The sequence below is a fragment of the Coturnix japonica genome, chromosome 22 (assembly GCF_001577835.2).
Source record: "Coturnix japonica isolate 7356 chromosome 22, Coturnix japonica 2.1, whole genome shotgun sequence".
NCBI lineage: Eukaryota > Metazoa > Chordata > Aves > Galliformes > Phasianidae > Coturnix > Coturnix japonica.
This window is the reverse complement of record NC_029537.1, coordinates 3,927,643-3,945,887: the sequence shown is the minus strand read 5'-3', so window position 1 is coordinate 3,945,887 and position 18,245 is coordinate 3,927,643. Positions and strand designations below refer to the sequence as shown.

The following is an 18,245-nucleotide window of genomic DNA, read 5'->3' as shown; positions in this document are numbered from 1 at the left end:
ACTGCGTTCAGGACCAGACAGTTGTGCCTGCAGGCAAAGTACTTGGCTGTGAATAAAAGTTCTTGAGAGAAATGCAGCCAAGCAGCCCTAAGCAAATCCACGTCCTGTTTTGTGCAGCACTGCAGCACTCTGCTTGGACTTTGCAATATATTCTATGTTCCATGATATGTTTCAGTGTTTCTGAATCGATGCAGGTAAAAGCAAATTCTAGGATGTCAGGATTTCCCCGGGGATGAAAAGCCCATTTTGCAGCTGTTTCTTTGTGCAAACAGCAATCAGGGTTCTCCTGCCATTCCCCGAGCCTGAGCAGCAGGGAAGGGCCTGCTCCATCTCACTGCTTTTCATTCAGTAACTGGCACCTTACGGTGAAGACTTCTCTTGTTTACTACTGAATTCTCCACTTCGTTAGCAGCGCTAACAGGCTGCTCTCTTCTACAGGGCCTCAAGTGGCTCTTTCACGCTTGCAGCCTGCAGAACCTCTTCCATTTACCTCTCAATGAGGTGTAGTTCCTGCTTTAAATCTCACAAGCTGTCGAAGCAGAAGGCGGCTGAAGTATATGGGCTTAGTGTTGAGCAAGGGGAAGGGGCTCAGGGGGGCACAGGGGCTGCCTGATGGCCCAGCTCCTGCACACACAGTGGCTGAGCTGCACGGCCAGAGCTGAGGGACCAGCTATGCCTGGAGGTGGGGTGGCATTGGGTGCTGCTGCTGCATGGCTGCAGGGCTGTGGGCAGGCTTCCAGGTGTAATTCCTCTTTAAGAAACAAACCTACTCTTTCTCCTGTTTTGTTGTTTTGTCTTATTTTTCCCCCGTCAAATACCGCAGTTTGGGTTGGAATTTATCCACAGGGGAAATAAGATCTGCACGGTCCACTCCAGGTCCTCAAAAAACATTCACAACCTTAGAAAAGCTGCTCAGGAGCGCCGGGACTTTGCAAAGCTCCTTCAGCTCCGTGCAACCCAACCGCCCCCCGATACCCCCCCAGCTCTCCGGGGGTGGAAGCAGCAGGAACTACGGCCTCGCTCACGTGTGCCCTAAGCCTACGGGAACCTCCCGGTGCTTTCACCCTCCCGCAGGTGCCCGCACCCTCCCGTCCGCTCCGGGGCACGGCGCCGTCCGGGCTCAGCCTGGGGCGGTACCGGGGCGGCCGGGCCGGGGCGCGATTGGTTCCCGGTGCCGCTGATTGACGTCGTCGGACGAGTGCTCGGCGGGCGGTACCGTCGTGATTGGCTGCCGGGGGGCTCACAAACCCGCGGCGCGGGGCGGTGGGGCCAGAGTGGGGCCGGGGCTGGGGAGGGAGAAGGGAAGCGAGAGGGGAAGCGAGGGAGCGGGGAGCTGCGCGTGGGGCAGCTGCGGGCATTTGGCCGCCGAGCACCGGGCGGGCGACACGGGAAGGGGTCGTTGGGAAGAGCGCGGGGGGCTCCGGGTGAAGCTGCGGGCGGTGGCGGTGCCGCGGGCGGTGCCGTCGGGGCGGCCGTCGGCGCGGCCATGGGCGGAGTGCGGGCAGCGCTGCGGGCTCTTCTGTCGCTGGCCGCGGGGCTGCTGGCGTGCGGAGGGGCCAGCGAGTACGACTACGTGAGCTACCAGTCCGACCTGGGCCCCTACCCTGGGGGGCGCTTCTACACCAAACCCCACCAGTGCGTGGCCATCCCCGCCGACCTGCGGCTCTGTCACAGCGTGGGCTATGATAAAATGGTGTTGCCCAACCTGCTGGACCACGAGACCATGGCCGAGGTGAAGCACCAGGCGAGCAGCTGGGTGCCGCTGCTCAACAAGAACTGCCACATGGGCACCCAGGTCTTCCTCTGCTCCCTCTTTGCCCCCGTCTGCCTGGACCGCCCCATCTACCCGTGCCGCTCGCTCTGCGAGGCTGTGCGTGACTCCTGCGAGCCCGTCATGCAGTTCTTTGGCTTCTTCTGGCCGGAGATGCTCAAGTGTGACCAGTTCCCCCAGGATGATGTCTGCATTGCCATGTCAGCTCCCAATGCCACCGAAGTCTCCAGGCCTAAAGGTAAGGCATGGGCAGAGCTGGGGGTGGGGCAAATGTCAGTTCGGGAAAGGCTTGTATCCTTGTCCCCAAGCAGGAAAGATGTGCTGCCTGCTCCTTGCCACTCTTGGAGCAGTAATCATGGAGCAGGTGGAACCCGGGGAGATGTAGTGCTGTATCTGCGCATTAGGGCTCAGCTCTTTCTCTCCTGTGGTGCCACTCTTCAGCTGCAGCAGGATGTGTGCTTCCACATGGCAGGAACGTCTGGCTGGTGGCACTGGTCCCAGCAGAGCACCACGCTTCCCAGGCAGCACTGAGACTCAGCATCCTGCCCTGGTGCAGGAGTGCATGTGTGGAAGGCAGCCCTGCCTTCCCAGTGGGGGCTGTATGGTGGAGGGAAGCTGCAGGCATAGCATCCATCAAGAAGCAACTGGGGAAAGTGGATGTGTTTCTTATTTTCCTGGATCGTGCTCTTTGAATCTGCCTGTGTCAGACCATCGAGTCTGCTTTGTTGACGGAAACTTTTAAAGCAATCAAATAAACATTCTGGTGTAAGGTAAGCATGCCGTGTTAAAGCACTCTGTAAAGCTACTGAGAGGTGTTTGCAGAGGGAGAAGGCAGGAGAGCACAGCACTTACTGAAGCAATTGCTGGAAGGAGCTCTTTGTTTTCAGGGGAGGCTCTAAGTTCTCTGCTCTGGGTGAACCCAGACCCTTGGTCCAGACTGCTGCTGTGTCCCGTGAACAGGTACAAAGGTTGCTTTTATTCCTCAGGGACTTGCAGCCAAGCGAAGCAGAACTGCAGCCTGTAGAGCTGCCCTTGTTCTGGGCTATTTGCAGGTCAGTATCTTCAGAGGTTTTAGTAGCTCCAGACCTGGAGTCACCCTTGCAAGCAAGCAGCATCTGCCAGTGTTCCCTATTGTGGTTCAAGAGCCATCTTTGTGATGAACTTTCAGGCCTGTTTAGGTGGATGGGGCAGCATTGCTTTCTTTTGCTGCCGTGCAGCAGCGCTGTGTTCAGTACCACACTGTCACTCACATCACTGCAATGACTTTGTTACAGCAGAGCTGCTCTGCTGCGTGCTGTTGTGTGCAGTCTTCTGCTGGTGCATGTTCTGGAACCCCATGGATTTCAGGCTCTGGGGTGTTTCCTATTGATTCAAAGAGGGTCAGAGCCCAGCAGTGTCCCTCCCCCCACCCCATTCTCTGGGCATTAATAAGAACGAGTCTTTTCAGTATTTTTCCCCATTAACACCTTAAAATTGGAATTTGTTTCTGCCTCTCAAAGAGCTGACCTGCTGAATTCCTTTCTCCTTAAGCATTAGGCAGTAAAGCCTGCAGGCCCACGGGATGCATCAGGGGAGTTGCAGATTAATATAGCATTACACATTCCTTCTCCTGCCCCTGGAGTAAGCAAGCTCTTAAAGCCAGGCATTAGAAAATTGTCAGCAGGGAGAAAACGAACTAGAAACAGGCTGAAGTTGTCCTCAGAGTGAAGCTGTCAAATGCAGAATGTGGGCTCTGTCCCAGTTGTAGCCTGGGAGGTGGTCAGAGCTTGGACTGTTGGGTGTTCACAGGGTGCTGGGCTGGGATCCCTGAGCTGCTCAGGGTGCACAGCAGTGGCCCCTGCTCACATTGTGGGTGTGCTGCAGCATCCCTGGGGCCATGCACACAGCTCAAACAAAGCCTGACTTTTCACCAGAGAACATTTTTTTTACTTCTTTTTTTTGGGAGCTTGGAAAGTTTGTAAGTTGGGCACTGTGGTTGCTTTCTTGCTGGCTCTCTGCCCTCTTGGTGTGCACTTTGGCTATAAGGTAAGCTGACAATGAAGGGTACCCCTCTGCTCTCAGGGTATGGGCTCAGGTGGTCCGCAGCACAGCTGCTTTCCTCCTGACAGCGTACAATGTGGGGTCCTCCCACCAGCATCCCTTTGCTGTGAGCTCATTAAATGTACAGGCAGTATGGAAAAATTCTGACTGCTCAGTTTAGAAATAAAGCATTTGTGCTGTCGTCATGTCCCACAAACTGTCATCTCTCTGTGTCCTTGTAAGCTAAGCTGGTAAAGTGGCTATGGCATTGGTAGGGTGTTGGAAGGGGATGTCACCCAGCTCAGACACACCAGGAATGGCATTCCCAAGGCTGCTCCTGGATGCAGTGAGGATTACCTCGTTGCTGGCAAACTGGAACAATTGGAAGGCCAATTGCTCTGCATATGTGATTAATAAAGATGTGGCTTATGACCCCAGGAATGAGGGTTTGGCACAAAGCAGATTGGGTGGCGGGAGGAAAGAAACACGGCACAGGAATGAATTGAGTGTCCAGCTGGGAGTCCCATGGGGCATCTGCGGATGAGGCAGCAGCACTGTGGTCTGCACGAGGTGTGCGGCTTTGCACCCTCCTGCTGGCAGCTGCTGCGCTGCAGGGCCAGGCTCCATCTGCGTGCGGAGACTGGCAGATGTTGCACTGCAGTGCGGGCTCCAGAGAACAGCTCTTGTGTGTGGGAAAGAGCCCTTCTGCTGGACCGAGAGCATCTCCCTGCTCAATAAATTCAGCAGCACAAACCTCTGTCTGTGCTGCTGGGTGGTCTCTGCTGGCTGGAGGCAGGAACCTGGAAGCAGTTCATTATCCTCTGGATGTGAGGAGCTCTCCTGATGAGCTGAGTTGTGCCTGTCCTGAACCCAGTCAGGCTCTAGGGTGGTTACCCTTGTTGTGTGAGCCTTCCCTGCCATACCTTTGCGTGTGCTGTGTGCCAGCTTGGTGCACCATGGGACACGGTGTCAGCAGGCTGCTCATCATGGCAAGCATCTTCCCCAGCCAGGAGCTTGGCCATGAAAACCCTGCTCTGTGTCAGCCCTGTCTCTTATACACATCTGCCTACACCTGGACTGGGAGGAGCAGGGCTGGCAGGAGGTTGTGCTGGAGCTTGGACCAGGCAGGTGCTCTAGTTGCTGGCACCCCTAGGGTTGGTCTTGAGGTTGCTTTTGGTCCTCTGGGGTTTGTGGTGCTCTTGGGCTTGTTCTTCATAACCTGTTCTCTTCTCTCACCAGGAACCACTGTGTGTCCCCCATGTGACAACGAGATGAAGTCAGAGGCCATCGTTGAGCACCTGTGTGCCAGTGAATTTGGTAAGGAAGCATTTCTGCTGCTGTTCCTCTCTGGTATGGCTCTGCAGTGTGGAGAGGAGAAGGCGCTTAGTGCCCTGGCTGCAGAGCATCCTGCTTCCCTTCCAGCTGTGCCTGGGGCAGCAGGTTGGGTGCACGATGCTGGAAGTGCACTACAGAGTGCCACAGCTGCTCAGCAACCACTGTGCTACCCATGCAAGCTGGGGGCTGCTTTGTTGTGGGCCTGGAGGTGTTCTTAGGGTGCTGGGGGGTTCCTGGGATGCGCAGGGAAGTGCAGCTCTGCATAGGCTGGATCCTGGACCACTGGATTCCCACCGGCCTTGTGGTTGGCATAGGTCAGTGGTACAGTCCCATTGCCTGCGGGCAGCCTGGGGGCAAGCATGCCTCTAGATGTCAGTGTTGATGCGTGGTGGTAGCAGTGTGTGGGATGTGTCTGGTGGGGAGTGGGGTCTTGGAGCTGCATGGCCCCATGGCAGCTCAGCAGGGAGGTACCTTGGGGTGTCTGCTGCCCAGGCTGCTGGCACCCCTGGGTCTCTTTTTAGCTCTTCTTGCCAAGTCCAGGTGTTGAACCCAAAAACCATCCCTTGCTTTGTTAAGGCTGAGGAGTGAGGGGGGGAAAAAATGCAGTGCTGTTGAAAAGTTATGTCCTAGATCCATTATGGCTCTTAAGTGAGTCAGGCAATCATATAAAAACCAAACAAAACAACAACAACAAAGAAAACCACAAAGAAACAACAACAACAAAATAAAAGCTGTTCCAGGGGAAAATATGAGCTTTTTCAGATCAAGTCCTGCATTAACTGATTTTGACGTCCTTGCTGGTATATGTAACTTTCCTGCAAAGCTATTAAAGGAGTATTGAGCAAGGTGTGCATTCCGTGGGGATTAGCACTTCAATGTGTCCTGTTCCAGAGTGCGCTGTGCAAACCCCAACCTGCTCTGTGCTGATGCTGGAAATGAATTCTCCACTCCTGCAGGTTTGGCATGCCAAAAGGCCTAAGTTCAGTGCATACTTTTTCTAACGGGGAAAAGCATCCACAGGAACACCCATGTAATAGTTGCTCAGGAATGTGCGTGCTCCCGGCGTGCAGGAATTCAGTGTGGCTGGGAGCTGCCTGCCCTGAGCTCCTCATCTGTGGCCCAGGAGTTTTCTTGTGAAAATTAGATGACTTCTTCCTGGAGAAGAGTCCAGAGCAGCTGAGCAGGACATAACTGGTGTCTGCTGCGTGTGAGGCATCATTCTTTCCTCACAATGGAAAGCTGGTTGCATTTTGGGTTGCCTTTTGTTCTCCTCTTCCTCCCTTGTCACCAGAATAAATGGCAGTGGAAAAGTTCATTTGCATGGATACTCAGTGCTGGAGGTTTCAAGCAGCTGCCTTTGGCGCTTCTTCATCTGCCACTGTGTTTTTCCTCCTCCATTGAGCTCTGTTGTGCTGGGAGCTGGGGTGAAGGACATGGGCAGGGTGCTGTGGGGATGCCTGGCAGTGGGGAGCAGCTGGTGAGCAACGGGTCGGCCCCAGGAAGTGCTCACCCAGCACAGCATGGATCCTTAGATCTCTGTTTAGTCTTCAGGGGTTACTGTCGTGGGGGCGATTTCTCATGGCGAGCTGTCTATCTGGCACTAACGTAAACTCCCGTCCCCTCCAACTGAGGTTTCTCATGCACATCCAGCAAGGTAAACACGGGCAGCTGACAGGTTACAGAACCTCATCACAGCCAGACATGTACTGTAAATGTTTAAACTACGTGTGCTGTGAGGGGCAGCTGGTGGTGGGCTCTGCTCACTGCTCTTCCCTAGTTCTCAAGGTGCCATTGTTGCAGGGCTCCTGCCCATCCCCACGCTGTGCTGTGTAGTGCTCTGCCCGTTCCTTGCAGCTCCGGGTTGGGCAGCCCTGGCATGCTCCTGTTCTCAGTTTCTCCTGGTGGGTGTATTTATCATTTCTGCCCTTTCCCTGAGGTCTGAAGGATCCTGCCCAGCGGGCTCTTGCTGATCTGGGACTGCAGTACAATCAATACATGCTGTTTATTTTTCCCCTTGACTGACAGCTCCTTGCCTGCAGCCTTCTCCAATTACAGCCCTAATGTGTCTTCTGGCAGGTTTCCTTCTTCTGTGTGATTCCTGAAAGAAGGAGCAATAGGGGCTGCAGGAACAGCAGAGCTTTCCACTCTCTTGCACTCCCTTCCCTGACCCTGGGGGTGTGGGGCTCCCACATGTGGGGGAGCACTGGGATGGAGCCAGATGGTGTGGGCTGGGGTGGGGGTGATCTCAGTGATGTGTTGCTGTGCCTCGTGCTGTTCCAGGGCTCTCCTGCTCTGTAAAGCTTGCATCTCTAGCTCCCTGAGCATCCTGAATTTGGAAAGCAAATAGAAAGAAAGCTTCTTTAGTTTCCAACCCTGGATTGCTTTCCTGTACAGTAATAGTACAACACAACAGGGCTCTTGGCAAGCACAACAGCCTTTTTTTGGCACATGGGCAGACAAATACCATTATTCTTGTTGCCAATGCAGTGGCTGGGAGCATGAGGGTAGCACACAGACTGTACTGCCTTCTTGAGACTGTTATTGCTGTTCTTCTGCCATGTGTGTCTGCGGTGGTGACCTGAATGTGTGTGTTTATTGCTATAAGTTCCGGCAGGGCTAAACTCCAAGGAGCAGTGATGCAGGGGACTCTATTCCCTTCCAGAGCCAGTGGTTCTGCTGTGCTATCTGCTGCTCACACATCTAAGAATCGAATGGGAAGGGACAGCAGACAGTCACATATCTGAGTGCTGTTTATCTGCAGCTCTGAATTGAACTCCCATATGATGGAAATATGTTAGTCATTTTTGGCCATATGTGCTTTTCCCTAAAAATGAGGCAGAGCCCGATGGCACAGAAGTGGTACTTTAATGTACAACACATTTCCACCATTTTTCCCATGCTTTCTAAATTCCTGTTCATGGTCATGGCAAATGAGCGTTAATTTTCTTGTATTTGGGTTGCTATTTACTCAGGAAGGCACTGAACCCAAATACATCTGTTGGGATGGGATGGGGTTGGCCCTGCTCCTCAGGTCCCCACCAGCTCACACATACTCAGTACTCACAATGTGTTTCACAGATGCCTGAGGGCAGGAGAGCCTGAAAGCAAATGTTTGAGGAGCTGAGTTGATCCTCTTAAGAGTCTGTCTGTGCTGCTGAAGTGGGGACGTTGTGTCATTGCTCAGCTAACATTTTGCTAGCAAATCATGTGTTGTGCTGCTGAACAAACTTCCTTCTCAATTAAAATTGCCATGTTCCGTGCTGAGAACTTTCTGTTTTTTTCCCTTGTCCTTGGCTTGTTTTTCAGCTCTTAAGATGACCATCAAGGAAGTGAAAAAGGAGAATGGGGACAAAGTGATCATTCCACGGAAGAGGAAAGCGCTGAAGCTGGGGCCCATCCGCAAGAAGAACCTGAAGAAGTTGGTGCTGCTCCTGAAGAACGGGGCTGACTGCCCCTGCCACCAGCTGGACAACCTTGGCCATCACTTCCTCATCATGGGCCGCCAGGTGAAGACCCAACACCTTCTGACAGCCATCTACAAGTGGGACAAGAAGAACAAAGAGTTCAAGAAGTTCATGAAGAAGGTGAAAGCTCCGGACTGCCCCACGTTCCCATCCGTCTTCAAGTGACCCCCATAGGGGCCAAACTCCTCCCTTTCCTCCTCATCCTCGGAGCTCCCCACAGCCCCACCTCCTGCCCCCTGCCAGCATTTCCCAGAGTGAGCACTGAGCAGAGCCCGAGGTCCCGGACCACATACATCTGCAGTAGCCAAAGACCCATTGCTAGGAGCTGATGGAAATAGCAACGGTCAGATGCAGAGGGGTGTGAGACCACATGATTTTGGACCTGATCCTTGTGACCACCGATGTTCATGGCTGTAGGAGCACTCGAGTTAATTCCTACAGGACCCAAGCCAGCCTATTGGAAAAGTATTCTGTCCTGACAATACAAGTTAATAAATAAGTGCAGCAGTATCCATCAGACCCCTGATAAAGCCTCCTAGTAGCTAATTGCCCTCCTGGTAAATACAAACCAACCAATATTCCAGCTTGAGTGCCTTTGGATTGAGCCTCAGCCCTGGGACCTGACGGTGCCTTGGTCTGCTGGGTCTCATTCCCAACCACTGCATGATCCCATTCACCAGGCTGTGTCCCTCAGCGAGGCGATGCTCGCTGGCTCATGTCATTGCTTGCTTTACCACCAATATTTCATTTTCCTTCAGGCCATCAGCAGAATATTGCACTGCAGAAGGACAAGGAGTGGTCCCTGCAAAGTACCACAGGACTGCGTCATCTCGGTGCTCCTTTTCCTGCAGTTGCTGTGGGACTGATTGGTGTCTGGGTTTTGCTGAGTGACAGCTTGGCTTTGTATCGTTCTGTGTTGGTTTTTTATCCTGTAATCAAAATGTCACGTTAGTGTGAGGTTGAGTCGTTTTATGAAAGGCAATGAATACTACATCCAAATGATTACACTTATTGACCAGGCTGAAATTCATTATTCTTTTAATTGGAGTGTCCTTTTCTCCACAGTCCCATATTGCTCTGCATTAATTACACCGTCCTGCTTCTATTCATCATCCTCATAAATCACGATTGCTCCTAAGAGAATGGCCATCTTAAAACTTGAAATAACCCTGTAGCTTTGCAGTTAACTCTGCTCAGACCTGGTGAATGAATCGTTCTCTGGCTCGGGAGTGCTGTGTGTTTCTTTCATGACTGAACCATGGACTTTATTGTAGATAAATACAGTAAATATGCTGAGCACCCTGATGAATGCTGCTTCAGAACTAGCAGAGAGATGGATTTAGGATGTGAACTCTGTAGAAAATCCCACTAAGTGTCTTAGACCACCGTGTGTATTAGCATTGTTACTATGATGCAAAGTTAATCGTTGTAGATAATGTACTTTATCAGTGAATTAAAAAGAAAAAAAAGCAAAACCACAATAAGAACCATCCTTAAGCTTTAGAGGCAGCTCAGAGCTGCCGAGCTGAGCTGTGTGTGGTGTTTCAAGCACAGTGCATTGGACATCTCTATATACCTGGATGGTCACTGTACCACCCTGCTACCAAAGGGCTGAATCTGGCAGCAGTTCTGTGCAGATGGAGCAGGCAGAGCCCCTGTGCACCATTGCTTCCCTTGTGCTCTCTTTGTATGTGGAGGTTTTTAATAAAAAGAAAAAAAAAATAACAGCACTAGAAGAGATACGTTTGATGTAACATCGTGTTGTAGACAAGATATATTTACGTTTTGTTTTAATGTAATTTTAGATCATTAATTTAGAACGCGTGTGGCAGCCCCAGACTGGAGCTGCAGCTGCTGTCTCCTTGTGCTCTTACCCCCCACCCTATGGGGGTCCCTGGGGTGGAGCAACACTGGGGCTACAGTCCAGGCCCACGGTGCCAAGGCTGAGGTTGCAGAGTCAGATCAGCATCCGCTTCTGTTGTGTGGGTGGAAGCCTCAGATGTGGTGAAGGTGTTCAGCACTGCAGTGAGCTCATGGTAGATGATTTCAGCGGTTGGTTTCGATGTTAACAGCTTGCATTTATTTTCTGTTCTTTATGCTTTGTCTTTTATATATCAATCGTCTCTTAACCAGAACTGCTAAATTAACCCACAACAATATGATTCCCCCTCCCTGTTTTGATAGAGACACTGTTTTCTGTCCTTTGTTGGTGCTGTCAGAGGTGGCTGCAGAGCAATGCAGTGCGATGCAATGGGACGTGATGCAATGCTGGGGATGTCTGGGCTGGGTGTGCTGCAGCTTTTTGGACAAGAGGAGGGGGATGCTTCTCACAGCCAAACCTAACACTCCCCAGTGGTGCATCCCTGCTGTAAGAACACAGAAACTGTCTTGCAGTGCAGCCCCATGCACGCTGCAAAGAGGTCTTGGGGTGCGAGAGCCACATGGGGGTCATGCAGGGCACAGTGGGCTCCAAGGATTCCAACTGTGTTATTGTGAGGCTCGAGGGGAGCAGCCCAAGCTACACATCAAGTAGCTTTTGAAGGACAAATGCTCCCAGTGTAATTGTGATGGAGAGCGTAGAAGTGCATGAAGAGCACACGTTGTGTGAGTGCTCTGGAGCAGGCACTACCCAGAGTCTGTGCTGCTGTGGGAACCTCTCATGTGAGCACAATGCATTGCAGCAGAGCACTGCTTACTTTTCTCATAGACTATTTTGACAAAGAAATCTGTACTTGATTGTTTTGCTTTGTTTAAAACTTGTGGTTGATATAAACACGTTATGGCTTCTGTTCTCTCTCTTCTGTGATTGGAGCAAGAAAACCTCTCAATAAAATGTGTTTTTTGTTTTTGTTTTTTTTTTTTTTTTGTTCCTTTCTTTCAAAGTTATTTTTATTGTTGCCTTTTCCGTATCAGTTGCATTACTCATTCCACATGGCACACACATCCACAGGTTCAGCATGCTGTCTCTGCAGACACAGCTTATCTGTGCTGCTGCCTGGCAAGGAGAGATGCAAGAGCTTAAACCACACATCCACAGTGCTGAGACAGAGAAGAGCTGTCAAAGTCCTGCTGCTGCACAGTGCTTTATCTGTACATTAATACCCCTGGTGCACACCGGTGCAAACAAAGGCAATGAGCTCCTTACAGCACACAGCACTGTTTGCAGGAATTATTTCCTAGAGAATGTTGTTGCTGTCACTGGTTGCAAGGAAAGCAGGCACACACCTGATACCCCTACCCCATTGGCCAGCCCTGACTCCAGCTTTCAGGTTATTCTGAGCAATCAATCACCCATCTTTTGAGAAATGGCCAGCAGGTGTGAGCACAGCCTGGAGTTGGTCTCTGATGCAGGGGAGCTCCTATGAGTGCTCCTGGCCAGGGACATCAGCAACAGCATGTGGTGCCATGAGAGTAGGTAAGAGCAGCTTAAGCATATGAGTTATGCTATAACTGCTTCAAATGCTGCTTGCTATGAGTTCTGTTTATGCAGCGTTCACACAAATGATCCTTCTAAACCAAGCCTTTGATGAGTTCTGCTGTGTAATGTGTTGGAGGGGGGGTGATTTTCATGTGCACGTGTGTAACTGTAAAGTAAGGTGTGTGCTTAGATCCTGCTGAGTGCTGGAGATGCAAAGAAATACCCAAAGCTATGGGGAGAGGTGCATCTCTTTGCTGCCCAACAGCTGATCTTGAATGCACTTTGTTTCATGCTCCTGTGTCCATCTCTGAGTCTGGCTTCACAATGCAAGGAGGCTGAGAAGCCTTGGGGCTGGCTGAGGATTGCCCAGCAGTGACTGCATTGTGTCTGTGGGCTGTGCCCCATGGAAAACTGCTTCTAGTTTGTGTGAGGGTGTAATAGCTGATCTGGTAGCTCAAGGGTGTTCAGCTTTGCCAGCAGCCTGCCCTGGACTTGTCAGAATCTTGCTTAAAATAAAATATCATCCTCTTGTGTCTCAGTTTTTCCTCCCAGTAATGTTTATCTTATTTGAACTAGCATTCTTTCTGTCGAGTATTGTCTGTTAATTGAGTTTCTGGTCTCCAGTTCGTAGTTAAGCTTTAAATAAATACATTTTTCTTTCATGCTACACAAAAGTCATCTTCCATTGCACAATTAATTTCTTGTCCTTGGCAATCTGTGTTCTTCTTTGACCCCTGCTGGGGAATGCAGGGCTGGAAATTGTGAGCAATTAGGGATGGTTTCTCCTGGAGAAGAGCAGATACCAGCCTGGTGTGTTTGACGAGGAGCTCTATTAATGTTCTGTGGGATGGGGAGGTGATGCACCCCAGCTGCTGGGGCAGCCTGGTGACATGTCTGCCTGTGTTTATCTGCTCCTGGCGCGGTGCTGCTGCTGTCTGGGCACGGTGTAACAGCAGTTCCCACCAAAACCCTCCCCTGCTCTGGTGGTGTTCAGCTTTGCTGGGACACAGGCTGTGACTTTAGCACTGAACTGCAGAATGCCAACTGCATTTGTGCTGCTGAAGTGATGCAGGAGTGGCAGGGAGCTGTGTGGTTGTCTCCACAGCTAGGAATGGTGTTTGTGCCCTAGCTCCTTAAAGCAAAGGGTGCCCTGTTGCACGTGGCCAAACAAAGCACACTGAGAGAGATGCACAGAGGAAACAGTTTGTAATGTCCCACTATGAAGAAGAGAACAGAAAGTGGGAAAGAAATTCTTCCTTTCAGACACTTTTGTAGAGAAAAGATCCATGGAGGATAAAGGGATGCAAAGCTCCCTACTGTCTGAGTGTGCCCTGAGCTGCAGGGCATGCAGACATGGGAAGCACTGCTCTGCTTCAACCTCGGTGCAGAGAAAGTCCTCCATAAGATGGAAGGAAGGAAAAATCTCCCGGGGTCCACAGCAAGTGCTGTAAATGCCTCTGTTTTGCAAGAGCTCAGACTAATTTTATTGTCATTTCTTCTCTAGTAATCCCATCTGAGCCTCTGAGCATCCTACCTGTTGGCTGAGCTGCTCCCTTGTGCTAGTCTGGAGGTGACAAAGTCACATTTCAATGCCCTTTTTGGGAGCCTGGCTGGCTCCTCTGCTCTATGCGTGGGGCCGGGGCCCCTGCAGTATGTGGCTTCCCTGGGCAGAGCTGTGCCAGGATCTGTGGGTCGGCGCATCAGGCTGAGCTGCAGAAACCTCCCAGACTCTGGAAAATGAGAACTCTGTTCCAAGACCTTCCTGGCGAAGGCTGGAATCTCCTCTGGGTTGGCTGCCAGCCACAAGCTGTCCTGGTGGCAATGTAAGGGCAATGGTGTGCTCAGCTCTGCAGTGCAAGGTGACAGTGCCTATGGGGTCATCAGCTCCATTGCACAGAGTGTGCTTCCAGGATCCAGGTTGCTGTGAGGACCCACTTCTATGCAGAAACATGCACAGCCATGAAATGCTGTCAGTAACGTTTTTCTGTTGGAGACACGTGCCAAGTCCTCACTCTAGCAAGGAGGTGTATGAAAGCTGGGCTGTAGCTGGAAGAACCACACCTGGGACATAGTGCTGCTGCTTAATGTGACCCCTACAAACTCCTGAGTTATCAACATGAATAAGAGATTAATTTGCTAGAAGGTGTTTGTCTTTGCCAGAAGAGCATCATAGAATGGCCTGGGTTGTAAAGGACCACAATGTTCATCTCATTCCAACCCCCTGCTATGTGCAGGGTCACCAACCAGCAGCCCAGGCTGCCCAGAGCCACATCCAGCCTTGAATGCCTGCAGGGATGGGGCATCCACAGCCTCCTTGGGCAACCTGTTCCAGTGCATCACCACCCTCTGGGTGTAAAACTTCCTCCTAATATCCAACCTAAACCTGCCCTGTCTCATCTGCACATGCACAGCTCTGACATGCATAGGGTCAGTAAGCTGCACTAACAATGATCTGCAATTCCATTAGCCAAAGCAATTTATATCACTGGTGCCTTAAAGCAGCAGAGTAATTGCAACCAGCCTGGGTAATCTCCTCTCCTATTGCACAGTCGGGGTAAATCACTGGAGAGGGCTGAGCATGTTTGTGGCAGACCCAAGGTAATTCAGTATGTAGCCATATGTGATGGCTGTGCTGCCCTCCTCACCTGCAGTGCCACTGCTGGACACCCATGGGTGAGATCTCAGCATCCCCAGTGCCCAGCCTGGGGGCAAGGAGCAACCAAGGGCGGCTGCTGAGGTGATACACTGAATGTTCCATGTGAAATGGTCTAAAAAAAAGAATATTGAGCTAAATGTTTATGAAAATCTCTCCCCCAGATTAATGGTTGCCAGAGAGCTGAGGGGTAATTACACGTGATACTACTTTAATGTCTAAGCACGGAGCTGCCCAGCTGAATTACTGTAGCTCCTAACTGCCTACTCCAGTGTTTACAATTTCTTCACCATTCCCTGTTCTTCCCTCTCACTCACCCTAAATGTTTATTTAATAATCCTGGAAGACCTTTTAAGCTTTCTGGGTTTAGTGCTTGCTAAACACCCTGTCACTTTCACTTCTATTGAGTATTCCCTGGTTCTGCTCAGCCCCAGAGCTTTGCAGGGGGAAGGTGGGAGCAGCCAGCATGTCCCTGGGTGAGGAGCTCAGTATTGGGTAGGCACTGCATGGGGCTCTGCAGAGCTATGGAGCTGGCACACAGTGCTGTCAATTGGGTCATCTCTGCACTGCATTGCCTCCATCTCCAAGCTCTCTGTGTGCTTTTGCTCAGTATTAGTTTCAGCAAATTCATTTTTCTTCACAAAAGCTTTTGGTTATTTGAGATTAGGGGCTGTTAGGGCTCATTGTTCCCCAAGCTGTGCCTTGTTTTGCTGTGCTGCTCTGAGTCTGGTCTGCAGGAACTTAATCTCCCCTCTCCTGTAGTGGTTCTGTTCTTAGAAAATCTGTTCGCTGCTCTTGTGCAAATTGTTGATGGGAGATAGCAGTGGGCCTTCCTGCTTCTATTTAATGTGTCAGCAGAGAAAGACATCTGCTTGCAATTAAGGTACAGCCATGCTGAAGGATTGGTGTGGTAGATGCGAAACGATAGCGGGAAGTCTTTATCAATTCATAATTCCTCATGTTGTACAAAGGAATATATTTCACTTAAAATTCCTGGCCCAGGGAAAACCAGCAAAGCAGCAAACAGTGCGGGCAGCCTTGGGAACAGAGCAGAGGAATGGGAAGGATGGAAAATCCTGGGCTCATTGCTAACATGCCACGCGTTTCTGGGTGTTGCTGAAAGAGCCAAGTCTTGGCTGAGGAAGGGAAGGAAGCGCGTGGCAGGGTGTGCAGCCGGGGCCAGTTCAGGGCTGTATCCCATTTTGAGGCAGCTGCCCTCAGTCTGTTGGTGTGGGACAGGAGCTGTGCTGTGTCCCCTGGGCCCTGCAACTTAGGGACACGGGCTGCCAGCACCCCGTGCTGAGGATATTTGTCCCTTGCAGAGGAGGAACAGCTTGGTTTCATTTCAAGCTCCCGGACATTGGTCGTGTTACCAATGTTTTTGCCTGCTGAAGCAAATGCAAAACACCTCTTTCTCTTTAAGGTATCTGACATGAGGTACAGGGAAGTTCCTGTCTGTGCAGCTTGAGAGCAGCCCTGGGCTGGCAGGGCTGTGCTGCGGCATTGCTCCATACCGACTGCTCCCCTCTGTGTCTGCAGGGCTGTGGGGTGGGTGGCCATGAGCACCCAGACCTCAGCTGGGGCACTGCTGTGGCTGTAGGATGAGGGTGATGTGTTCCCAGCAGCACTGTAGCTTTCCAAATCTCCGCAGGGCTGTAAACCAGCTTGCAAAACCAAAGGCAAAAGCTGGATTTCACTGTTAAACCCAAGTGGAACTTCCAAGTGGGCTTGGAAGGAGGAAACCAGAGGAATCTTCATCTCTATGCAGGACCGAGGCTCTGTGGGACAGCGATTCGGGATCCAGGAAATCTCCCCCTGTCTGCAGTCCATTCGTCAGGTTTCACACGCATGGATGCGCTGTTAAACTGCTGGCCCAGATGCGCGGAGCGATGGAAATTCAAAGCCTTTTTCATGAGCTAGTTGGAAGATCATTAACGAGCAATTAGTTTGCTAAGCGTTTGGCCGCAGGGCTGCTTTATTTCCCCTTCCTCTCTAAAGGCAGTAGCAGCTTTGCTGGGCTCGAATTGCGATTCCTCCCATCCCCACTGCCCGGAGCAACTCTGGCTCTGTGCTCCATGCACTGCTTGGGGTGCGCTGCCCCCCCGGGCTCTCCCTGGCTCAGAGCATTGCATTATACAAGATTGAATTTGATTTGTTCCCCCTTTCTCTGCTATTTTTTTTTTTTTTTTTTTAGTAGCTGACAGTTGCTACCAACGTGAGGCACTAATTTTTTATGTATTTTTGATTTGGGACGCATGAGTTCAGGCTCTTTAATCATTTCCAAATGCCTTCTTCTAAAGGCTATATTGTTTCAGCGTTCAGCCACTAACTTTTTTTTGGGAGATCTCTGAAATAAGACTCTCTGCTCTTGAACATGTGCCGGAGAGTTGTTCCTTTGCACTGTAGTTTTTAAACATACATGTGGTTTAATTCAACGCAAGGACCGGAGGGGACATATTTTCCACCATTTCCCCCCCCCTCCCTTTTTCTTTAGAACGGTATCTGCCAAACCACCGCCGGGCTCTGTGCCAGCAGCAGCCCCTTGGATGAGCCCAAATGCATCTGGAGGGTTAAAAAGTGTTTGCAGTGCGGCTCAGAGTCGTTGCCTCGCAATGCAGGACCTGGGGAGTGTCCGCTGTCACCTGCTGGCTGAGGACAATGCCACCAGCGCTGGGATGCTGGCTGTAAAGAAAGGAAGTTTAATGTGCTTGCACCGAAGGGCTTTTGTTCTCTTTGCTCTTTCGGTGTTGTTGCATGGAGTTAAAGACAACACGAGGCAAGTCCCTGCTCTGTTCAGAAGCTTCACAGAACAGCTGGTTTTGGAAAGGCAGAAATGCTGTGAGGTAGACAAGAAGTGGCAGCACCTTTCTGAGAGCAGATGTTGAAAATCCCTGACGTATTGAAGCAGCGGGTTATTAGGATTCATAAAAGTGCAGTGAGACCAGAGGAAAAGAGCAGGGGAAAGGGAAAGCTGCTGCTGAGCACCCGGTGGAGGCTGAGAGGGTGCAAGAGGTGAGCATGAAGCTGATCCTCAGTGCTGGTGGGGCTGCAGCTGTGCAACCTGAGCAGGCAGTGGCTGAGGCTGTGCAGTGCTGCCCACAATCACGGCTGATGCAGTAACACAGCAAGGAGATTTCCAGGCAGCAGCACTGATAGCCTCTGAGGGAGCTCCCATAGGAATCTATTTGTGTTGGCAGCCATAAATTCCCCAGGATGCAGATGACACCGGAGGCATTATGAGGCTGAGCTGTCTTGTGTCTAATATCTGCACTGCACTGATTGGTGAGTCACCGGCATAACTATTTCTGTTCTGCATCACCGACCCGTTCACAAAAATAAAGCAAAATAAATACTTAAAAAAGGAAATAACGCAGAGGCAGAAGGACAGCAGACGTGTTGCAGCCAGCCAGCTTCCTGCAAGGCCCAGAAGCAACAGATCTAATGGGTTCATATCGATCCTTTCATTGGTAATTTCACAGGGGCTTTTCGCAATAATTAGCTGGGATTGGCGGTTCCCCTCTGAGCAAAGTGTATGAATGTAACGTCGGCTTTGGGCTCACAGCTCTGGGCGATGCTCGGGGATGC

General features: G+C 51.1%; 1 protein-coding gene across 1 annotated transcript; it reads left to right on the top strand.

Moving 5' to 3' along the window:
* Window positions 1-1,299: 1,299 nt before the first annotated feature.
* On the top strand, window positions 1,300-11,445 carry SFRP1 (secreted frizzled related protein 1). The gene is made up of 3 exons (XM_015883172.2): window positions 1,300-2,009; window positions 5,030-5,107; window positions 8,432-11,445. Exons 1-3 carry the CDS (start codon window positions 1,487-1,489, stop codon window positions 8,752-8,754), a joined length of 924 nt encoding a protein of 307 aa, XP_015738658.1. The 5' UTR covers window positions 1,300-1,486; the 3' UTR covers window positions 8,755-11,445.
* The last annotated feature ends 6,800 nt before the right edge of the window (window positions 11,446-18,245 follow it).

Excerpts from the sequence above, each read along its gene's own strand:
- SFRP1 (XM_015883172.2), top strand. The coding sequence starts at position 1,487 with ATGGGCGGAGTGCGGGCAGCGCTGCGGGCTCTTCTGTCGCTGGCCGCG. Across the intron at positions 2,010-5,029 it reads CGAAGTCTCCAGGCCTAAAG|GAACCACTGTGTGTCCCCCA; the intron begins GTAAGGCATGGG and ends TTCTCTCACCAG. Across the intron at positions 5,108-8,431 it reads CCTGTGTGCCAGTGAATTTG|CTCTTAAGATGACCATCAAG; the intron begins GTAAGGAAGCAT and ends CTTGTTTTTCAG.